Raw genomic sequence first — 23,614 nt, forward strand, 5'->3', positions numbered from 1 at the left:
TAGGACCAGCCGGCTTGGTGCTGGATGGAAAGAGGTTTGCTGAGTAGCTGTTATTTTGCTCCTGCCAGTGTGTGTGTGTGTGTTTAATGTGAGATGCATTTTGCCAGCATCTAAGTAGGCAAAAAACTAGCAGGGAGCAATCGTTCCTATTCTCTCACGCACAAGCCGTTGTTTCGCTCGCTCTCGCAACACCGTGGCTCCTTAGTCGCTCTATAGTCAATAGTTTATGTTTACTTGACGCGATGTTTACGTGATTATAGGGCTCTGAATGCTGTGCTCATAGACATCTTACGGTTCGCAGGATCTTCATTATAACTGCAGCCTGCTGGTAATGTACGAGCAAGTTCTCCTGCAAGAATCCTGCTCCAGTGGGGAGACGCAACAAACAAGGAAAAAAAAAAGACTCCAACTACTCCTGAAAGATGACGTCGTGGTCGTGGTGGAGACGCAGGACGAAGGGCTACCAAACCCATGTCCCTGATGTACGTACAAACCTATTCTTGCCGCGGGTTCCTCGCGTTCCCCGCGTGGACTCTAAACTAGAACGGGGTGATCCATTCGGTTCGGTCTCCCAGACACAGGAAGCCAACCAGTACTGGGCCATTGCCGCTAATAAAGTGGGTTAATCTGCTCCTCAACTGTGTGCTTCCCGTCCTTCTGGGGGACCCAAGTGGGCCTCCCCGCCCTCCCTCCCACCCTCCCCCACCAATAGGAAACCCCGGAGGCGTCACGTCACACCATTCGCATCCGTCATTGTCTGCGGTGAATATGGGGAGCGCCAGCCCAAAGCCGAAAGGAAGGAAGCAAGGAAGGAAACGGGTTGGGTCGAAGCGGTTGCAGGGAGTTTTCACCTCGCGAAGCACGAAGGCTAATTAATGGAAAATGAAGAGACATGCAGAACCTACCTTGCCCGTATGTGTTTCTGTGTACGTGAGGGTGTGTGTGTGTGTCTAGGTTTTTGTAGCCAGAACAAGAACATTTCTGGTTAAAGCGAGACTTGTAGCTCGGGGCTTTTGTGCTGCCAAGTTTGTCTAGCAATAATTACCATATAATGCTGCTAGAAACTGCAGCAAACCATTAAAATAATAAGATAAGATAGTAGCGGATGGGAAAGCCCGAGCCCCCTTTTTTTGAGCTTGAGGTGCTTTGGAGAGAAAAATGCACATTTTGAATACATTTAAGCTTATTATAAACTGCTTTCACTATTGTATTCGACGAGGATATTCATTAAGATGTTCAGGTGTTGACCTCAAAGTGACATTTGTTGCCATTCTTATTTCGATGTCCTTTTCAGGCGAAGTTCCAGGGAAACAGCCCCTTCCAAAACAAATCTGTTGGTCATTTTTCCACGCCCAACAGAAAACACTTGAGAGCACTTCCAGGAGGCGAGAAACCTTCGACGCCTTCTGCTTGTAAGCTGTGGCTTCACTTAAGGATAAACACAGAGGATAATCTTATTGTCAATTGGTTCCAGGAAGCGGTTTGTTTTCACCCAAAAACTCGATCCGCTCCGGGTGCGTTTGGAACTTTGTTTGGGTAGATTTAAACAGCATTTTAAGTGGATTATGAAACCTCCAGGATTCCGGCGAAAAACCACTCGTACCCGAGCCCGGTAGCAGCAGCAAAATGATCCGAATTGCAACAAATGATTTTGGTGCACATCAAGCGCTGCATGCGCTTTTTCCTGTGTTTTTGGGTTTTCTAGGGGATGGGTGGATGATGGGAAGATTGAAGAGCACCGTGTTCTCGAGTAGGCAACTCGGAACGAATGGCACAAGGATACGATTGAATAGTGTTTGTGGTTAGGATGAGGATGGAAGTGGGAGTTGTGAAACCGGGGTATCGAATTTCGGAGTTGCTTCCCGTGCCCGAACCAGGACAAAAACAGAACGGGTGCGTGAATATCGTCTGCCCGAAACCTTCCACTCCGTGCGCACTAATGACGCATTCCTTTGACGCTGTCAGCCTGCAGAGCCATCGCACACTTGGACGACTTTTTGCCCGCTCTCATGCTCACGCGTACGGTTGCCACTGGTAACGTGGCGAAAGTGAAAATGTGCAACACAAGACACAGCAAAGAAAGGATAAAAAGGATTAAGGATATAAAAATAATACTCGCAAGCGTACGGAGAAGCACGAAAGAAGAAGGTGTGAACATAAGGACGCACAAACACACAAATCAAAGGCAATCTTGTCAAACCGTTGATTCTGATGATGAGTGGAGGATAAAGAGCGCTTTTAAACTGGCGCAGAAACTCTAATGAAGAGTAACAGCAGCAGCAGCAGCAGCAAAAAGAGGCACACCTTTTAGAAGTGGAAAGTTAGACGATTTGGCAGGAGAAAATAGAAAAGGAAGAGGGAGAAAACGACCGTGTGGAGGATTAGAAATGTAAGAAACGCTCAGGCGAGACAAAAATCGAATCGAAAATAAACCGCCTACAGGGATGAGATGGTTGACTACTGGTTTCCTTTCACAAATAACCACCGTTTGGAATAGCCCACTGCCCTGGGATGCTGTTGTATTATGGTACACGGTTGCGATCAAATTTCGTAACCCGTTCGCGTTACTACCTCTGTCTCGAGACGGCTATTGTGAGAGATTGTGAGGCTGTGTGTGTTTTTTTTTTCTCCTCTGTAAATATTTTTCACATTTCGCAATTCACACTGTCAACATGCGTGAGATAGAAAGGAATTTATTAGCACAAACATGTGCCTGTGTGTGTTAAAAAATTCCAACATTTTAAGGAATGTTGATGCTTCTGTTTTTTTTTTTCATTGTTGCGTTTGTCCAATAATTCTACGCAGAGTGAAGAAGAGAGAAAATAAAATAGAAAAGGAAACCAACGTTTTTTTACTTCTTTCGTCCTTCACCAGTCTAGCGACTAACGACAACAGCTCCCCGAACAAGCGCTAATGATATGATGACACTACCATCTCTCACAACTGTACACAGAACTGAAAAGGGAGTTTTGTTCCCTTCCGTGCTGATGGCATGATGACGTTCACACCTTTACGCCACACGCCCACGGTAAAATTCATTCAATAAAATACTTCGATTTTTCGTTTCTTTTTTCTCTCACTTGTCACCCGTCTGTCAGTCCTGCAGGCGCAAAATCATATTCTCATACAATCCGCCTTCGGATCGGATCCGTTCTCGCCGACTGTCCGTTTGTAGCCGAACGTGAAAGTGAAGCATTGTCCATCGCATCAGAATCGATGCGGCAGTAATAATCGATGCGTCAAACCGCTCAAGATAACCTCATTTTTTTGACAGTTTATGTAGTGCATAAAGACAGCGATTTGTTGTGTATAGTGAGAATAAAAGGAGAAGGAAAAAAGAAAGATCGGAACTACTTTTTCAATTTGTCAATCAAGAATAGTGGTCGGAAATGGTGGTACGACCCCAAACCGAACCCAGCGGGTGCTGTGATGTAGCGTTACGTTACGTTACGCTATCGATCGGTATCTTTTGAGACCTTGCAGCAATGTGACAGTGATGACAGTGAGCCTCCACCCTGAAAACAGTGAAAGGATGTTCGTGCAACATCAAGCACAACGCGTCCTGCGTCATGACAACGGGTGAAAAAGAGACTTTTTAAGCAAAATCTTCTGTCACAGCCAGCCGCTCGAAAGGATCAATTCGTAGGCGTTTTATGCCACCGTAGGGTGGCCAGGAAAGGGAACGGCACGAATTTCTTTGCTCACTTCATTGCCGCGTGTGATTACTATTGTGTGGGGCATTGTTATGACGATAAGTTGACAAGAATGGGTGGATAACACTCCTCCGCTCTCGGCAGTGGTAACGTTACGTGTAAGGCAAATCAGAAGCAGATGGCTGGAATACTTATCATCCTTCTTGTGAATTAGAAACTATGAATGGTGTGTACTAATCGCTCAATTTCAAACTAGTAACTTAAAATTAGTATTTTCCAATCGAACAAAACATTTCACAAAAAATCTCCCAAATGTAACGCACCGTCCGGCGATTCCGCTTTTGAACACTCAAGGGTTAATGTGTCCTTGCAACAATGCTTGATGAATCCTAATTAGCGACCCCTTCTGAAGGCGAGGGTTTTTGCTCGACGTGTTGTATGCGTACGTAGCCGCATATCGATCGGTTTCGTTGGAAACAGCTTCTTTTTGCTCGTACCGTTCGTTGGAAGGCGTGGCTTAACGGGTTGAAGTGCGCAAATATACCGGTGAACATATTCAAATGTTTCACTGTACTTTGGTTACTTTAAAGTGGAGTTGTTAAACGGATTTAGAGGGATATTAAATTATAAAAGAATTATAAGATAGAGCAACAAAGATAACGTTGCCTAAAAGCGACAATATTCCTTAACCGGCTGATTTTTGTTGTCACTTTTGGACTATTTTTATTCACGTTATTACACATTGGATTTCTATTGGGAGACTTTCAGCTGTGTTTTTGAATATTCTCTTGGAATTGTTAACATCTGTTTTCGGTTTTGAATAGTGTCCCTATAACTTAACCATTATTTATTTTAGTTGTAATCCTGTCACATGATTTAACGGATTTACTCTTGGTCGCTTGATGACGGCAAGCTGATGCCTGTTGATTTGTATAATAAAATAATTTTCTTAATTTGTCTTCTGTTTTTTTTTATTGTAGCAAGAAAACTATCTATGTCTATAAAAGTTCTCACGTCACAGATTGCTTAGAACTAGGTGCGATTGAACTTCATTCAGTTCTTCTTCTTTGGCTCTACAACCTCTGAAGTTCTCGACCTACCTTTTCTGGACTACTGCCATTTGATTCTTCAGTCATGCGTTTGAGGTGGCGGTAGGTAGGATTTGAACCCTGGTTCTGCCGTGAAACGGCCAACGCCGCTTTCGTCTCGGCCATCGGACCACCTCATTCAGTTGGTCAATGTAACATAGATTGTTATTATTCTACTACTTCATTTATTGTTTCCTTTGGCTAAAGATTATGAAGCGTATTAAGCATTTGCTCTTTTTCTTTATGGTACCTTTTTCTTAGCAAGTAGAAAAGCTGAGCCTTTTTTCTAACAACCAGACATTTAAACCTTGTTAAGCATCGTCGGACAAGCTTCGATGTGTTCCAAGACCATCGATGTATTGTAGCAAAAAGCGATACTGAATACACCCTACAGCTGTGCTTCATTGTGGCTGTTGGCCATAGGGGGCAAAAAAAAAGTATGTTGACGTTATTCTCAATTCTAAGGTCGCCTTTTTATATATTTAGTCGGGACTCTAACCAAGAAATAATTTTACTATATTCTTTTTTTAAAATTTGCGTAGAAGTGTGCTTCTGCTGGAGTGCCAGAATACCACGATAGCTGACTTTTTCAGATTGAGCCGAGTAGGTACGAGCTAACCCTAGACTGAAGTTCTTTCATTGCTCTTGCCATAGCTACCGTAAATAAATTCATGGGGCTATGAATTTTTTTGACCACTTTTTTAATGCATTCGTTAGATTATCGGGATAAATCTTTACCTTCGGATTTCCTCCCAATGAGATCCTTCCAATGAGAAATGATCAAATACAGAAACAAACAATCGGAATCGATTCAGGGAAATAGTTTGATGGACTTGCCGGAAAAAATGCACTAAGTTTTTATTATTTAGGTGAAGGTGACTACGAAAAATTGCTGTAAACTTCCATATTGTAATTTTTAGCTCGAAACTAAAAAGTTATTTGACCTTGCTTTAAGGATATTCTAAGAATAATTGTAAGCATATTCTTGAGGAACCGAAAGTTTAACTCAAGACTATGTGTCATTTTCTTGACCATTCATTGCGTGAGTCATTCGTGCCATTTCTGGCTTACTAGACTTAATGATACCACGTAGTTGGATAGTCAGCTCTCACTACGGGGGAACCGTCCAGATAGGATTTGAACCACGGTCCGGCCGGCGCCGTTATCGTCTCGACCACCGGACCAAATGAAACATTTTGTTTTGTTATCTTTATGCTAAATTGTATAAAGAGGCGGTCCGGTGGCCATGCCGATAACGGCACCGGTCTTCACATGGCAGGACCGGGTTTCAAATGCCATACAGACCGCCTCGCGTTGCGAGTACGTAGGGCTGACTACTTTCGTACGGGTAAAATTAAGTCACAGAAAGCCAGAAATTCACAGGTCAAGACCTCTCGAAGTTTAAGTGCCAAGGAAGAAGAAGAAGATGTTATTTTATATTGCTGAAAGCTCTCTTTATAATTTAATCACCAGCAAGGTCATATAATGGTTTCCTTAACTTTTTTATATTAGATACTGGCATCGACACATAAGTCCAGATAGGATTTGACATCGCTCCGGCCGTGTCAAAGACCGACGCCACTGTCACATTGTCCCCGAACTTTTTCTTACTCTTCTCTCTACCCGTACAACCACCGAAAGTCTTCTCCTATCTTACTTAATAAAACTCCTTCAAATTATGTCCTAACCTGAAACTCTTTTAAATTGTTAGCAGCTTTCCAAATGACGGCTAAACTATTTATTGTGAAACCGAATGAATTTATGCGTGCACAAGAGAGAATTCTCATTCGCCTATGAGACTATGAAATTCCTACACCGGCCATCCATTCAAAACGGCGCCGGCAAACAGCGTATTTTCCCCAATGATACATACTAAATAACCACTCAAACCAATTCCCACTGAATGTTTATTAACCACTAACAATTTCGGTCCTTTGTGTGTGTGAGTGTGTGGTAGTAGTAGTGTCCTTCCACCACATCTTCCTCTGATAGTTTTATTTGTTATTCACCTGCCGAAAAACAGGTCCCCAAATCGGTCCACACCAAAACGCACCGTGGTCGTCGTCGTTATCGCCTCTATTCGATCCCTCACGGCCACAGGAGTTTTAGGCCAGGATCGTTCGAAAGCAAAAGAGTAATTGAATATTCATGCACGAGTTGCCTACTTCTATCGTAGCGATTCTTTATTAAGCTTAAAACACCATTCACGTCGAGACCGTGCGTACTGTTCTTGTGTGTTTCGCATGCCTGAAAATGAATTGGAAATTGGTACGCGCCCGGGGTATTTCGGGGCTAGCAGCCGAGACCTTCTTCCCTTCGTTCCCGTGGCCAGCTTCTGTCAAGGCTGCGCAATGCGTGTTACCTCCGAGTGCTGTGACGGGGACTGCGTATCGAACGTAACGTAATTTGCACGTTCGCCTCGGCACGGAATGGTTTCCCAACAACGCGAGAGACCGGACGACGTCGCACTTACGGCCTAGCGAAGACATGCGCACCAAGGACATCGGCAGCCTGACCGGGTTGAGAACACCTTCACACCATTTTTGGGGCCTTCGTGTTGTGTTGTGCAAACGGGGAAAGAAGTTTTTGGCATCATCAGCTTCCTGGTTTGTTGCCTTAAATATTTAATAACCTCTGGTACGGTCCTACCCAACCGACCGGCCCCGGATCGAAAATCGAATGGGCCATCCCTGCGCCATGGCACAATTTGCTGTTGTTTTTGTGGTTGTGTTTGGTGGCGCTACTGTTTGTGTATTTGGATCTTAGAGAGGTTAGGGTATAGAAAATTTAGATTATAAACAGAGCACGGTTTCCCAATCTGTTTGCTGCTAGGGGGAATCGAAATTGGGCAAAACTGATAAATAATTTCCGGGCGGAGGAAAACAGGTTCGGTATTAAATTATTGCTACTGTTTAGAGTGTTCTTTTGGAAATAAAAGAATTACATGTTTTTAAAGGTGGGTGCATCTTCAGAAAAAAAAGTGGTCTAGTTGATTTTTATTAATTTTTGCTTGTATTCCATAGAATGATTCATCGTTGAAGGGAATTAAAAAGGGTAATATTGTTCACGTAACTAGCTAATAAAGTTAAAAGAGCAGAAGGAAATCATCTAGCAACACATGAAGCATAATAGGAAACGACCGACTAAAATCAAAAACTTGACCTGTTGCGCCAGTGTAGGACTCCTCTTACGGTTGACCACCAACGTCAGCCATTCATTAATCGATCGATCCATCCGTTTGCCATTAGGGGTCATATTCTCCAGGCAGGTCTTGCTGCTCGTAGGGCCTAAACTTCACTGAAATGATTCTATGTACTGGATCATCTGTTGGATTTTTTAAGACGTGAAAACATCCAAGCCTGAGGGACTTTGGATGACAACAAGTTTGGAACAACTCAGGCTGCGCTTTCATGTTTTATACAATTTTCCTATGTCAGTAGCACCCCATGTTATTTTAATACTTTTTTTTCTGGTTGTGACGTGTTGAGATTACATGACATGTTCTAAATTTCCTAATTTTTTTTAGTTGTTTGATTCATATTTCAATTTCAATTCAATTCAATTCTATTTCATATTCATATATGCAATATTTGACAGGTGATGGCATCAGTTTCATGAAAGGTTCAAAAATAATGCCATAACTTTAGTCATAATGATAAGTGCATGCATGAATGCATGAATGGGGCGGTCCAATTGCCAGAGACTAGAAGGCGGGAAATATCATCAAAAAATATTAAAAAGTTCCTATTGGATTAAAAGCATTTCAAAGCATTTATTGATAGCCACAACATTGATAAGAATTTGACGGAACAGTCTTCTTCTTCTTCTTCTTTTTCGTTGGTCTTCGTTTTTCTGCGTCCGGGAAGACGGTCTGGATGGGATTTGAACCTCAGTCCTGCCGTGTTAGAACTGGCCCCACGAAAATAGTACTCAAACGTTGCGGAATAGTAGCCAAAATAAATCGAGAAAAGAAACGTTCTTTTGGACTACAACTTCAGAAGATCTCTTGTCCGTCAATTGTGACTTTTTTAACCTAGTTGCCTTGTGCGGGGCGAAACGTTTGGACGGGTTTTGATACCAGTTCTATCGTGTATTTTGTTACATTTGCAACACTTACAGGTGCCTACACATCCAGGTGAGACTAATTTGAGGTGAGGCGAGTTTACGTATCTTCATTGTCTATTGGTTAGAATAAGAGTAAGGTATTTTAACTAATTCCGTTGGACGGGGGTTTGTTAGTAAGGAGTGACGGTATATTTCCGTTTCTATTTTAGAATTTAAGGAATTCTAATATGAATTATAAATTGTGTAAATGTGGTGTAAATAGGTGGTATAATTTAGTGTATGTTCTCGGTCAGGCCGGGCCTAGTTAACGTAGGTCGTTAGACGAAAAATTTGTTGCACTGTAACTTAAATACAGTCAAGCATTGTATTGTTCATGGACTAAACAATATCCATACACCATACAGTCAGTAGGCAAAATATTATTTTTCACTTGTAACATGCAGGAATAGATATAGAATAGGAATGAGCCAAGCAGGATTGTCGGTGAAATAAGACTCAAAAACACAACCATTCTGAGCAAGTTAAAATATTCCTTCCAAATGCATGAGAAAAAGTGTTCAACATATTTAACTGTTAGCTAAAGCAGCTCAAGATAAGCATCTACCATGTACAAAGACAAAACTAATAGCAATACGGCCAGGTCATTCTTTATGAATAAAAAAAAGACAAAACTAAATTCCTGTTGCTTGAACACTCATCTAACGGTTTGACCTAAACAAGTAAGATAATGAATCGTGCCTATGGAAATAGTTTGCCATAAACCAAGGGCAAACATTATGTACCATGTACAAGATTGTTCATGTCTGACATTCTTTAAAACTATGTATGAAGTACTGTTTACTTTTTTATTCGTTCATCGAGTTTCATCTCAACCAGATTGCAACCTTTTGTCAAACTCAATCGATTTCCTGACTGAAGAAATTGTACTAGCATAAAGGTATTACAATTGGTTATAAAACCGTCTACGGATTGGTAACACTAAAGCTACTGTTTTAAAAGCAGCATGTACACGAAACTGTTACATTGAGTGCTTTACAGTTTAGAAACACAGCAAAATGGTCAGAGTCAAGTTTTTCATAATTTTATATATCGTTTCGGCCACCTGATTGATACCTTTAGATAGTGCCATACGTATGTTTCCTTATTCAAATTTAAGGATTTATATTAACTAATGTCGCTTTAATTAGTACAACAGAAATCATTTGCCGATCGGATCAAGAACTCGATGTGTTAGCCTTAATTTTAAGCTATGTTTAATTGATTTTCAACTTAATTAGGTAGATCACAACCTGGCCGTAGTGTCTAGCTGTGGTGCTATGAAGGCAATTTGTATTAGTTAGCTAATTTAGTTTGAAATATACTTAACCATGTCTAGAAGGGAATACATTTGATGCATAAAAGGACATTTTACACTAATGTAGAGCTATATGGCCTTCTTTTGGGATAAACGGCGCCTGTAGAATACTCTTTTTAATTTGTTATGGTTTTGATTTCTACTCCTGTTTTTTTGTTGAGAGTTTGTTTAAACAGTGTCGGTCTTGAGTTAACTAAAATCAATAGTAACCAATTGTAAACGTTAAAGCTCCAAAAGCAGTGTAAATATAATTTAAATTATATTCAGCGCGATTTTGTTTGTTTTGTATACTTCAAAACATTAATTACTTCACAACTAAACACATTTACTCACATTTTCCCTATTGTTTCAATAAATCCCTTTATCGGTATACACTGTTCCGTTTAACTCTGTTATCGTAATTTAATTTGCTGGACAGCTCAACCTCGAACCTCGATTAGCTCCGCCGAATTTGACTACTCTAATCGTTGAATAGGGGGGTTTTAAACACACCAGAACGACATCACAGAACAAGCTCACACGGGTGTTGTTTCAATTGCATTCTACCATCAATATGAGCCCCTCGCAGGGTTAAATTAAACTAGTACCACCGTGCCTGTTGTAAATCATCTCTGCTTCGGGCAGCAGAGTTCGAACTAATCAAGCGTATCGGTAGGTTAGCTCGCTTAACGCACATTAACCAATGGTACAAATGGCGTTAGGGTGGTTGAGGCGTTGAAGCCCCCCAAATCATCCCCCACAATTGGTGTACGCACACATACGCTAGCGCTTCATATCGATCGTAATGATAGAAATAGCTACTAATTAGTTGGTAATCGGTAGGTCGACCGGATTGTGATTGTTTAGATACGGGGCTGATCACAATGGAACTCTTTTTTAAGGGTTTTGTGGAACTTTGCAGCTATTAAACATGAAATCGCTTTTTGTTTGTAAGTTAAATAGTTTACTCACATTTAACTTAATCTCACTCTTAATAGATTTATTTAAAGATATAGAATAAGATATTTATTTTTCTTTAAATATAGTCAATATAAAGTTGTAGTAATATTTTTAGAAATGAATTATTTCGATCCTATACACCAGCACCATCGACTGATGCTCCAGCCCTTCATTCTGCGTCACTCACAAGACACAACCTGAAAATGTCTTCAAAGAAAACCATTTTCCTCTACTATTTTCATTTTCCGTCTCGTTAAAACCTTCCACCAGCCTCAGAAAAACCCAGCCCCGGCAATGGAGTGGCGTTGGGAAAAAGGGGGAAAATTAGCCCTCCGAGAATAACATTTCCAGCGCGCAAACTGGCAAGAGCACAACGAATGCCGCTTCCGGTGTGGTGTAATGCTATCGGCCATTTTCATGATGATCGCAATACTGCAGACCTGCGAGGCCAGGCGAGGCTGGTGGATGGATGAATGCTGCTGGAAAGTGAAAATATTACCCATTTTCCTCGCTACCAGCACACTAGCGTCGGTGACGGCTGTTTTATTTCGGGCCTGCTTTTTCCCTGGTTTTTTATTAGTCTCCGTAATATGAACCGCGGCGCAGGTATGGGAAGGCGAATTTTCCCCGGCGTTCGGCATTTTGCTCAAGGGTACACCATCATCACCACCACCACCACCACTACTACACGCACGCGTTCGTAAGCAGCGAAACCAAACCATTCACAAATACACGTCCCGCGGGTTCAAGAGCGCGAGTAAATGATGTTGTACGGCGTCGAAATTAAATTCACCACAGCTTCCATCACGAGTCCTTACGGTGTGAGTCCTGGTGGTAGTGGCTGCAAACTCACCTTCACCTTCTATTAGGATGCTATTTTATGACGCCGGGAGTGTTGCGGTGCACATGTGTACATGTACATTTGCACCAGTGGTCGTATATACGCCGAGTGCGCGAGATTGCTTCTTCCATTGCTGTTTCGCCCAACAACACGCCATCAAGCACTTTTTTAGCAGCATCTCAACCATTTGGTTGCCATCGAGCTTCAACACACATGCAGCTCACTTTGTTTCCTGTGAGCGCAGTTGTATGGGTGCGTATGTATATCGTCGCCTCCTTTGTTTTTGCATCTTTGTTTGTAGGGAGCAAAGGAGCGAGAAGGACGCGCAGCTTATTGTCGTTGCCATCGCACCACCAATACGACCGGCTGGTGGTGATTTCCACCGGCGGCTATGTCCACTCTTCCTGTTGTGCTCCTGTGCTTCCGAGGCCTTCAATAAAACGCAATCATACTTCCTTCAGGAGTCTTCCTTACCCGTTGATACGCGTACATAAATGAAACGCGCACACACACACGTACACACGGCACGCTCGTCAGAAAAAGATGAAGGGGGAAACATAAACGGCCGCCATTACGCGACTGTCGGTTGGTGGTCGCACGCTTGCTACTTACGTACGGCGGGCAGCATCGATGCCCTTCTGGCACAAGATTTACCGCGCGCACTGGCCAAGCAATGGCTGCTTCCACGCGTGTGTGTGTGTGTGTGTGTGTGTGTGTGTGTGTTTCCGTCTTGCGCACTGAGCGAACCACTGGCATCGTGGTTTGTTCGTGACTTTCGTGCCGACCAAATCACACGACGATGACGCTGGTGATGACGGTGATGACGGTGGTGGCTTAGTGCTTAGTTAGTGTGGTAGAAGTGGTGGAAGATTTGCCCCGAAGGGAGTTGCTCAAAGCTACCCGATGCTTCTTCTTTTACGATTGATGCCGGGGCCTTAGTTAATGTTTTGTTTGCTCATTTCGCTGTGCCCTTTGAAACGTCACGCGAATGACAGAAGCGAACCGTTAGTACTAGGGTTAGTAGTGCACAGTGGTAATTTGTCTGGAAAAATGAATTATTTCAAGAATACCTTTATTCCAAGAAAAATCTTCAATTGTATTTTTCCTGAAAAAAAATATTATACATAAGAAGAAACTTTTAAGTTTTTTCTAAATAATCCTGATGACTTGTAAAATACATTCACATATTATTAAAGTTTAATTAACTTTCAATAGTTTGCAAGTTTGGCTGCTAGAGGGCTACTTAAGTTGTGTGTATGATTTTTCACTACGTTAAGCGTAACTGCCATAGTCTGCCATAGTCAAGCAAATCAAGCCGAAACGAATCAGCAAACGATGGCTGAAAGTAATCCCTTCCCTCAGTATGGTCTACTTTTGCTACTATAGATCTATGCTATTATTTCAGCCTTTTTTTGCTGTACTCGCGTACAAACTAAAAGCGTTACTTATAGCTGTCATTCTCCGAGGCACTTCGAAAGAAGTAAAGGTAACGCTTCATAACGCTATTATGACGGGGTGAAACAATAGGAAAAGTAAATTATTTAAGATGAATAGGAAATTACGGTGTAAATGATTTCGAAAAAAAGCAATAATACTATTTGCGGCGAAAAGCATTATTCAAACTGCTAATCTTTAAAAAAATCGTAGAGCCGATTGTAAATCTGTAGATTTAAAAGAACAAAAATAAATTTAAGTATTTAAAGAAGAAATGTAAGTAACATCAACACCACCGAACGTTACTTTCGTCGTGATTTGTATTTAATTGACTAACAGACAGAGAAATACAATTTCTTCTATTCAATTTTCGTTCGAACGTTTAAGAATAGCTTCGATTTGCTCACCCTCATTCCCACCGTACAATTGCATCCTTTTGCAACAGCCAAACATTGAAAAAGGATGAACTAGTACTTGCACTAATGTTTTCACCTCTCTCTACACTCTTTTCCCATTGTTCCGTACACTCCCAATTGCAACTTTTTTATTTTTGCCAGGTGCAACCTTTACCCGGAATCAAGCAAAAAAGCAAAAAATCGCAATTCCTCTCGAACGCTCAAAGGCGTTGTACGTCGAAAAGTGCTTGCACACTTCGGTTGGCTTGGTGCTGTTGTTTGTTTTGCACCTCTTTGGCAATCATCAAAGGCATTGCAGAAAGTGTGCACTCACCGCCTTTGCAAAAGCACAAAGAAATGAAAAGCTATTTCTCGCAGCACAGCTCCGTGCGGCTAAAATTGCATGTTAAGGTGTGTAAGCAAAGGATCGATTGCGGGGTTTGCGAAGGGCCTGGAAAGGAATGGTGGCATCGATCGATGGTGTCAAAAGCGAGAATAGAGAGCGAGAATCGTTTAAACTTTTGTACGGGTGTGTGCTGACGGTTGGTTGGTTGGTTGGTACGCACAAAAACTAACGACGACTTGCGCAAAGAGCAATATCAGCAGAGCTACTAGAACGAACAAAGCTGCACTAAAGTGGTAGAGACATCGGGCAAACGAAGCAACAACAAACAAGACTCCTGAAGACGTTTTTAGATGTTTAAAAAAAACGGAGAAATAAAAAGAGAAAACTACCAAAAGTGGATCGATTGATTTTTTCTTTCGTTGTTCAGGAGAGAGTGAAAACAGAATGCAAAGAATCATCCGGTAGCATCACGCCAGCGAGTTGGGAATGACACGACGACGGTTTCCTTATCCTTGGATGTGCCATGTTCCGAATCCAGACTACCACCATTGGCTTATGCTAATTTTAATGAGGAACTTCAAGTATCGTTTACGTTTCGTTTGAGCTCATCCTCCGCCACAGCCCCCCCACTTCCCTCATTACAATCAGAATAATCAGAACCGTACACTGTGGTGAAAAGGTGAATAAAACATGAATTGGCAATTTCGCCATCAAGAAATTCTACCGGCACTTGACGAATGCGAATTGCCCTCGGAATGGATCGAATAGATTTGATTATGGCTGAGCCCTGTGGTACGAGAGCTGGGAGGGCATGGGAGGGTTGGGGAGGAACGGTGACGGAATCATCAAAAGAAAGTCCTTAGACATGCGCATATTTCGTTAGTATGGTCGTGACGGTTAGCATTCGTTATGTGTGTTGCTGTAGAGAGTAGACTGTTATTGGATTCGGACACCTTATTAAAACTTTAGTTATTTTTTGAGCTTTAATGTTTCAAAACAAAATATACAAAGGCTTCAAACATGTCAACTGAAAACCCCTGTATTATATAAAAGTATATGTAGACTACTTTTGTAACGCTAAGTAACGCTTTGTTACTGTCTTCCCACAGTTCAGTAAAATTTTGTTTAAACAGTGAAAATGGAGATCAAATTTATATTCCTTTATTATAGTGAGCATTAAAAAATTCGACCGGAATTTAGTAATTTTCTTACTTTTTCCGATAGCTAGCAAAACACGCTATTCTCGTGTTTATTCTTTATTTTAATATAGCTTAGTGGGTAAGGTGCTATAACTTGCTATAAATTATGTTCTAGAACCAATTCCAACACACCCATTTCATGTGTTTCTTGCCAAATCGAGAGGTAAACAACAGCCACCAGTAAGTTCATTGGCATTTTATTTTGTTAAATTATCCTCAAGACTCCTTCCACCCGCTGATCGAGTGCAGTTCGATAAAACTATTGAGACAATTGGAGTTTGGAGACCGTACACTTCAAAACCGGATTGGTTCGGATTGATCGTTTCATTATCCGGCACACAATTCCTAGAACATACCACCAACGAAATCTTTCCACAGCACAGGCCAGCCATTACGTCCCTACAGCTTCCTCCCGATTCCGACACATACACACACACACGATGAGTGGATCACTTCACCGGAGTCAGTGAAGTAGTTGATAGGCGATAGGCCGATAGTAGTATTGTAAGGTGCCCCGTTTTTCCTGACCCCTAATGGCGGCGAATGTGTTGACAGACCCGTCGTCGAGTGGCGTTTAAAAGAATCCGACAAGATCCGTGAGATCTGATTCCATCCCAGAAGAAGATCTAGAAGATGTACGGGTACGGGTGGGATAAAAACAGAAAACTGAAAAGCCAAAGACAAAACCCGTATGTCGACCCCGAAGGAAGGAAGACGACGGTGCCGACCCTCTTGTGCCGATGCTCTCGAGAGTGGCCGTCCGAGAAGGTGGGAAAGAGAATCGTTCATTCGGGAGAATCTGGCGCCTTGTCGATGGCATCGAATTACCTACTCGATTCCACTTCGAAAACTAGCCGAAAACAAGGTTGCCCGAGGTTGCCACACTTGGGGCGATCTTTTGACGTGCGCCCCGGGCACACACACACACACACAACGAGTCGGATCGATTGGTTCCAGACCGGAGTTGGTGTGTTTTAATCCACAGGCTTGCTTATTTGGAGTGGCTTTTCTTCGAAAAGTGAGCAAAACTTCCAACATCTTCATGTTTGGTTTCCTTGGAAAAGGCGAACGGTTCGAAACAGTTGGAACTGCTCACAAACGTCTTGTAACGTTACGAACTGTCTCTAGATGACGACTGTGTGTTCGTTCTCATTCAATGACAGCCCGAAGAAGTGGCTGGACTGTTTTTCTCGCACGCTCCTCCAGGCTAAAACCGCCCTCAATTTGTCGAAAAACCCATCCCATCACGCCCCAAAGTATAAAGCCAACATTGGCCAGTTTCGCTGCCAGTAACGATAAAATCGATCAAACTCTTTCGGGCCGGAGTCCTTTCGGAGTTCGGAGCTCGTGGCTCCGAACACCTTCAGCCAGCGGCAATGTCAATCGGAAAATAACGTTGGCACGTGGCCATACCAATTTGTCGCAGTCCATTTCGTCAGTGTTTTTTTGCGTCCAGCCTGGTGTAGGAGCAACATGGGAAGAATGGGGGATGCGGGGTCTCGCGTGCCTGGCGAATGGATGGATGGCAGCGCACGAGATAGATGATGGAGCCAAGGAAATGGAAATCGACAAACGCGTAATTGGATTTTCCGATCCGTGTCCGTGTCGGACGGTTGGTCGGTGGGCGTTTCGTGGCCTACGGTGCAACGGCGTGCAGTGTTGAAAAGTGTTTGGAACAGAACGACTTCGATTTGATGCGATTGGCAGTTAATTAGGGATTTTATTCATATTTTGAGGCAATGATTCGAATTTTAGAAGAATTTAGATTCAGAAGATCTTAAAATAACAAAAGTCATTAGTCTATTTCGCTCTCATTATTCACCTAATATAAATGCAATCACTAAAATCTCAACATTATGCGAACTCAACTCAGCACTCTAAACGCATATAAGTAGCTACTCGAATTGACAGTTTCTGCATGCTGTCAGTGCTGTCAGATTTCATTTTTCACAGCACTCAGTCAATATTTATTCCTTCTTTAAGTGATCAATGTTATTCCTTACTTTAAAAAAATCTTTCAAAAAGTAAAAATTTAGGCCACTTACCTCAAATTCCACACATCTTCTCCTGAACCAGATGCAACGTTAGACACTTTTCAATTCGGGATTCACTTTAAATATGCGAGAGACATCTACTCCATTATGCTCCATCAACTCACTCGGGCCCACCCTGGGCGTACCGCATTTCCTACTGCATCGTTCCATCGTACGCAACCAAAACTTTACGCCAACTAGTGCAGCACGACAGAAACTTGCCACCAGTCGTCGGCCCGGAAAGTAGGAAGATAACCGTCGTTCCGTTTCCGGCAATCGAATTGGCAAGTAATTTATACACTGCTCTTTCGGCAAAGTTCTGCAATCGATTTACCAAGCGCAATTGGAAGGATTTCGGTGCCTTCGCTTTGCGATCTCTCTCGCACCATCACTCTGTCTCTCTCGCAACGAAGCCTAGCCGAGCGATATTCGAAACGGAAATGGGAGTCGAAAATGGAAGCACGATAAATAACGAAAAGCTGCCAGAAGGGGGGTTGGGGGGGGGGTGCAAGGAGGCGTGTTACGGAACGGGCTCAAGGATGTTATCCGTTAGTAGTGGTTCGTCCCTGCTCAGCCACTCTCCACACAGCTCCCCAGAAATAGTTTGAATCGTCGGTTGACCTGCGCAATCATACGATACATTATGATGCAAGTTTTATTCACACGAATCGCTCCCAAACAGCAAAAAAGAGGGAGCTTTTCTGTGTGTTTTCGGTGATCACGAATTCTGTGCACGAAAATGGAAAATAGTTGGAAAATGCGAAAGTTATTCAGGTGGCCTAGAGGGAGGCAACTGTTGGAGGGACGAGGGTTGCCGAGTGGTTGAGTGATTTACGTGACCTCGTAAACTGTACCAGAAATCGTCCGAGCGAATTGGACTGGATCAAATTCAATTAGAAGGCTTGTGTGAGGGAGCTAGTTGCTAACATATCTAATTACGGCAAAGGCTAGTCAGAGTGTGGCCATTGCTCCAGTGCTTAACTTTGGGCGGAGTGGAGCCGCTTTGTCGATGGTTTATTTAAATACAGTAAATTATGCAACCCAATTTAGTATGAATGTTGTGCAGCGCGAATAAAAAAGAAGGAAAAAGGAGCTTCCTGCAAGCGGTTTGAAGAGATCTTGCTGAATATAATAAATTGCTAGTGATCTTGGATCTTGATGATGCTGATCCCTGTGCTAACCTAAAATTCTGAGATCTCAACTAAGCGCTCTAAACCTCTACTAAATAAATTGGTAGCATGCTGTCAGCCAATACTTAAGTTATTCTCAAGACTTAAGGTAAGTAGTTAAGATAGTAGTCCGTCCCAAATGTTCTTAGAAAGGCACTGCCAAGTATTTATTGTCCTTATTGTTTGTAACTCAATTATAATTCTTTTTCGACGAATTCTAAGCTGTTCTCTCCTCCTGAAGATTTGAAAAGACTTTGAGCAGAAGCTTTGGGACAAATTCCAACAAATAGTTCCTCAAACCGAAAGGATTTCCCTGCTGAAACGGATACACAAAACAAGAAATTGCTTACTTCCTCCTGCCTAATCCCAATACCACCGGCTGTGGGTGTGTTTGATTTGACACTCGCTCGCCTCAGTCAACAGAACCCTGCAGTTCAACAAAAAACGGAAAGTTTTTAATGAAGCGCCTGCAGTATTTTGATACCTTCTTCCCGACCCGAAGCACAGATGATGCAATTGGTGTCACCGGATAACTGCAACTCCTTGATTTGGGAAAGAGTTAAACCGTTTTCCGAAACCCGCATCCGTTCGCTTTGTGCGTAGTGGCAGAAAGAGGTGTCTGGCCCTAAGCTCCGAAAGCAGGACCAAGAATGCAGAATTTGGGACCGTGGCAAGCCTCCGGAGTACCCTCCGTGCCAAAAATCTGCCGTAATTCGATACGATTTCAATGGTTCTGCCTAATTGCTTGATTGGAAGATGATATTGCCACCGTTACCAGGCAAGCCAGTCAGCCACAGCGAGCGAGAGAACATTGATATTTGATGCCTGTTCGGTTACCACGGTGCTTCCTGTGCTTCGTCCTTCTGGCTCAGCTTTCCAGCCACAGCTTAGCGGTCGCGGAGAAAGGACTTTCTTTCATGCGGACGATTTCGTTTTCATTGTAAGACGATTGTGTCCCATACGTCCCGTACGCCTTGGGAAACGTAAATTTCTCTTCTCCGTTCTGCGTCTATTGATTAGTATTTTGTTACGAGATCTTCTATTTAGCACAATGAGCAAAATGGCCAAAATGGAATACTGTGTCGCCCGTACTGGGGTTGGGAATGCGCATTGTTTTGGGGGAAACAGTACACACGGTTGTGTGTTTATTGATTTTGAAGTGCACGACGGTATCGATGGCATTCTAAGAGCCGAAAAGACAATGAAGGCTTTATTGAGTTTCACAGTTTTGGGAAAATTCGAGGGACGAATTGTTTGATTTCGGGGAGGTAAAGAATTCTTTTCAACTTTCCAACATCTTAAGGCTGAGCTCGTGCTGAGCACGTTTTAAAGTAGAAATTTTGGAAGAAAATTTTGTTATTAAATTACTTTGTCGGTGGTTAAGAAAAATTCACAACTAGATGGCGCTCTGCATTCGCCTACTAAGACTAAGCTCTATAATGACAGTTAATGGAAAATAAAACTGACAGCACTGCCAGTATTTGCAGTAATTTAAACATATCTCCCAAGGATAATCCGATATCTTTCACATATCAATTTCATCCTTGAAACTGCTTTAAGAAATCACCATAAGCTGGTGGCAGCAATCAACCTCAAACCTTCTCAATTGAGCGATCCCTATCGATCGAACATTCCAATCCAATCAATAAATGAAACTCGTCTGCGCTTAAACAGTCAACTCCCCTGCCTGGCCGGGAAGAGCTAAATTCCTTTCTCTGACCGGAATTTTCCCTTTTTCCCCCATTCAAACTCGGCTCAGGACTCTTGCTCCACAAATTTTGCTATCGTCGCCTCGGTCTAATGGCAAATTACTAAATTCAATAATAATGAGATTCGTCCGGGAGCAGTTCGTAGGTTCGTTTCTTCCTCTAACGGCTTTCTTTCCACTCTTCTTTTCCCGCTTTTTTTTGCAGATTTTACACACTTAAAGTCAACCTTCGGCGGTGGTGGCGGTGCTTGCTTACCGGGTAAGTTAAACGGACCATTTGACAATGTATATTAGGGCGAAAGCGGATTCCCGAGCGCAACGAAAAAAAAACCCCCCTCTCTGTGTTCGATTTCAATTTGCATTTGCGTTCGGGATTAGGTTTGGGCGTCCTTCAGACCGGGCACCGCAGTTAGGCACGAGTTCATGGGTGTGTTTGTGCGGCGTGGCACAGTAGAAGCGGTGGCTGATGACTTTCCTAAATCTGTTGCCAAAATTGACTAATTTTCCTACGGACCCCACGGATTCGTGCGTCCCCGGGAATCGTGGCATCTTGTGGCACGGCCAACCGACCGACCGACCGAACGACCTCGTGATCATGCGCAAGAATCATCATCATGCAATTCCCAGCACCTTCCCAGAAGCAAGGTGGTGTGTGTTAACAGCCATTTATGTAGTTTTTTCTTCCTGCCATCGCGTGCTCTCTCTCTCTCTCGTTCTCTCTTTCTCTCTCTCGCTTTCTCGTTAAGCTCCTTGAGTTCCTGCTGGGCAACAGTTTTGGGTGCTGTTTGGGTCGGGTTTGGGGTTTTGTTAGCCTGTGTTATGTACCGAACCAGTCATTCAGTCAGTCACTTTGTGCCGCCCGCTCTTCGCATTAGCCCCCTTGCCTAACCTCCCCAAAACTACTCCTCCCCCCTTCCTCCCCACGAGAGGTATCTCGGCTGTCTTCATCTCTTTTGCGGCCGTTCCTTCCTTCCATCGGAAGATTTCGGTACATAAAGAGTATCGCAAAGTACATTCTGATATTTTAATCTCATTTCGTGCACAATGCTGCAAAAGCTGGAACGGAACGGGAAAGGGACAAAGCGGTGAGCGGGCACAGGAGAATCGCTCGCACACACACACACACACCGCCGCACAATACGATAATTGGTTTGGTTTCAAGAGAGCAAATTTTCACCGGGACGGGATAGAAAATAGAAAATGGAAAACACCTCGCCGCCCCGCTCCACCGTCGGGGGAGTGTTTTCCAGTGTTTGAAATGTTGCGCTTAGTTTTAGTACGCGTACGGGGTTGAAAATGGCGCGCTGCTTTTGGCTTTCCCGCTTACACAAACAAAACCCCAGCATGGTCGGGGCACCCGCGCTTCATTGCCCGGGGTGGCATAAATCGTGTGTCCCGTTTTATGACGAGCTAGCGGTGCTTCCAGCGCGTGGGACTAAAGATCTGGGTGAGTGGAGGGTTTTTCGGGTTGTTTAAAGCCTGTGACAGCTAAATTAAATTATCTACACCGACTCGCGCTTTCGCAGTGCTGTTGATGTGCGTATTGTGTTTTTGGAGAAGTAGCAGCTTGTTGGGAGTTGGGATGATGAGATAAAGGAAATGCGCACAAGAAGGCGAGTTCTTTTTACTTGTTTGTTGAAGAATTCTTGTGAGTGGGAGTTTAGGCGGAACAGTTCCTTGGAAGGAAACTAGAATGAGGAAGTTTTGTTTTGAGTTTTTATATTAGTATAGAAAAATATAAAAATTTGACGAAGGAAACATTCTCATAGAAAAGAGAAGAACATAGAGCTTCACTTGTTTAGAAAATAAAAAAAATTGCTTAACAGATGAATGTAGTGCTTGAGAAAATCAATCAATATAATCTTTATCTTTATCTTCAAACGACCGGAAGAGCTCTTATACCATCAAACATCTGTCTTAAGAGTTTGGTCAATTAGCTAAAGTCTCCCATTCCAATATATTTCTCAATATATTTTTTTTAAATTTTTTTCTATCCTTCTAGAAACAGTTATTGAAATAGATAGTTTGTAGAAATTCAGAATTCAGAACTGACATTTTTAATCCATAATAAATTCCCCCAAGAGATATTTTGGAAACCAAATAAGAAAGTGTGACATATATGATCTTAGCATATTGACTAGCTCTTACCTCGTAGAGACATCTATCGGGAAACGATTGAAGCAATTTCAATTCTTCACACTTTATAGTTTGATAGTTGTTGATCAAACAGTCAAGACTTTTGTGTTGGAAAGATGCAGGTATCAGTCCAAACTTTTTCACATTATCTTAAGAACCCTTTTTAATAGTAAAAGCGCCCCAAATAGTTGACAAAGATGGATAAGAAGCGCTTAAAGCAGTTACAAATAATGATAGTTGCGTTACAAACTTCACGCATCGAGGCATCTTAAGTAAGTTGGAAATTGATACATGTCGGCCTCGTTATCCTTTTCCATACCAATCATACCAAATCAAGACGCGCTGATAAGCAGAACGGTGACTAGTACACAACAATTACATTAATAGACCTATCACATTATGGCCATTGTGTGGAAAGGATAAGACCAGGCATTTTTTCTGCTTTCGCTTGCCAGTTTCGCAAGACCCCTCTCAGCATTGCTCTATTCTGGTTGGCGAAAAACTTACCACCACACTTCAAGAAAAAAAGGACCAAAACGACCCACTCAAACCCGGAGCTATTCAGCCTAGTATCGTCTTCCTTTCGACCAAAACCACACTACACACAGTGGGTACAGATAGATACCGCTCCCAACAGGTTTTACAAGTGTAATCGCATCAAGCACACAAAAAACTCCACTTGCCACCACTACTAGAATGCCAAGAAGCAGAGCGCATCCCGAAGTGACACCCAATTTCGGAATCGATGCTCTTAAGCAGGATTAAAACCCTCGAATCGTGGGGAGATGTTGGTGGGGTTTGTTTTTTTTCGGCAGCAAGCATGTCCACATACCACACGCGTCCTTTCTTTTGTAAGCATGCGACCAGAATATCTCACCAGTTTGGGCTTCCACTCTGCACAAAGGAGGCAAAACCTTTTCACGCCCGCTGTCCACTTCTCCTGCACGGTGCGTCACAAGCGGACAATCGAGGCAGCAGCCATGCTGCTTGTTGTGCGTTCCGATGCTCACCTGCTTCGCCGGATGTGACGAATGGCGAGATGTTGTAATGCGCGTGGGTAAATATTTTTCCCTCCGTTTCACGGGCCTGTGGTGGCCATTGTAATGGGGTATTTTGCATTTATTTGGAAACTCCTTGTCAGCCCGACTTCATAGCAAAAGGTAAACGGATCCATCAACATTCCTGATCCTTTTCTTCTGGTCGTTTGTGCGAATCGCAGAGCTAAGACCGATTTCTTTTTTCTTCCTTTTCTTG

The 23,614-nt window shown here is 42.8% G+C and overlaps 1 protein-coding gene across 5 annotated transcripts in view; it reads left to right on the forward strand.

Moving 5' to 3' along the window:
* Nucleotides 1–23,614, forward strand: part of LOC118503638 (homeobox even-skipped homolog protein 2-like) — a 53,003-nt gene that overhangs the window by 5,761 nt on the left and 23,628 nt on the right. For 4 of the 5 annotated variants that reach the window (XM_036037136.1, XM_036037137.1, XM_036037139.1 and 1 more), the window contains exon 2: nt 20,430–20,483. The exons of the other annotated variant lie outside the window; for it this stretch is intronic. In XM_036037136.1, coding sequence (XP_035893029.1) covers nt 20,430–20,483 — 54 coding nt within the window. The remainder of the gene's footprint in view (nt 1–20,429; nt 20,484–23,614) is intronic. 5 annotated transcript variants of the gene reach the window in all.

Source organism: Anopheles stephensi, chromosome 2 (genome assembly GCF_013141755.1).
Source record: "Anopheles stephensi strain Indian chromosome 2, UCI_ANSTEP_V1.0, whole genome shotgun sequence".
Lineage (NCBI taxonomy): Eukaryota > Metazoa > Arthropoda > Insecta > Diptera > Culicidae > Anopheles > Anopheles stephensi.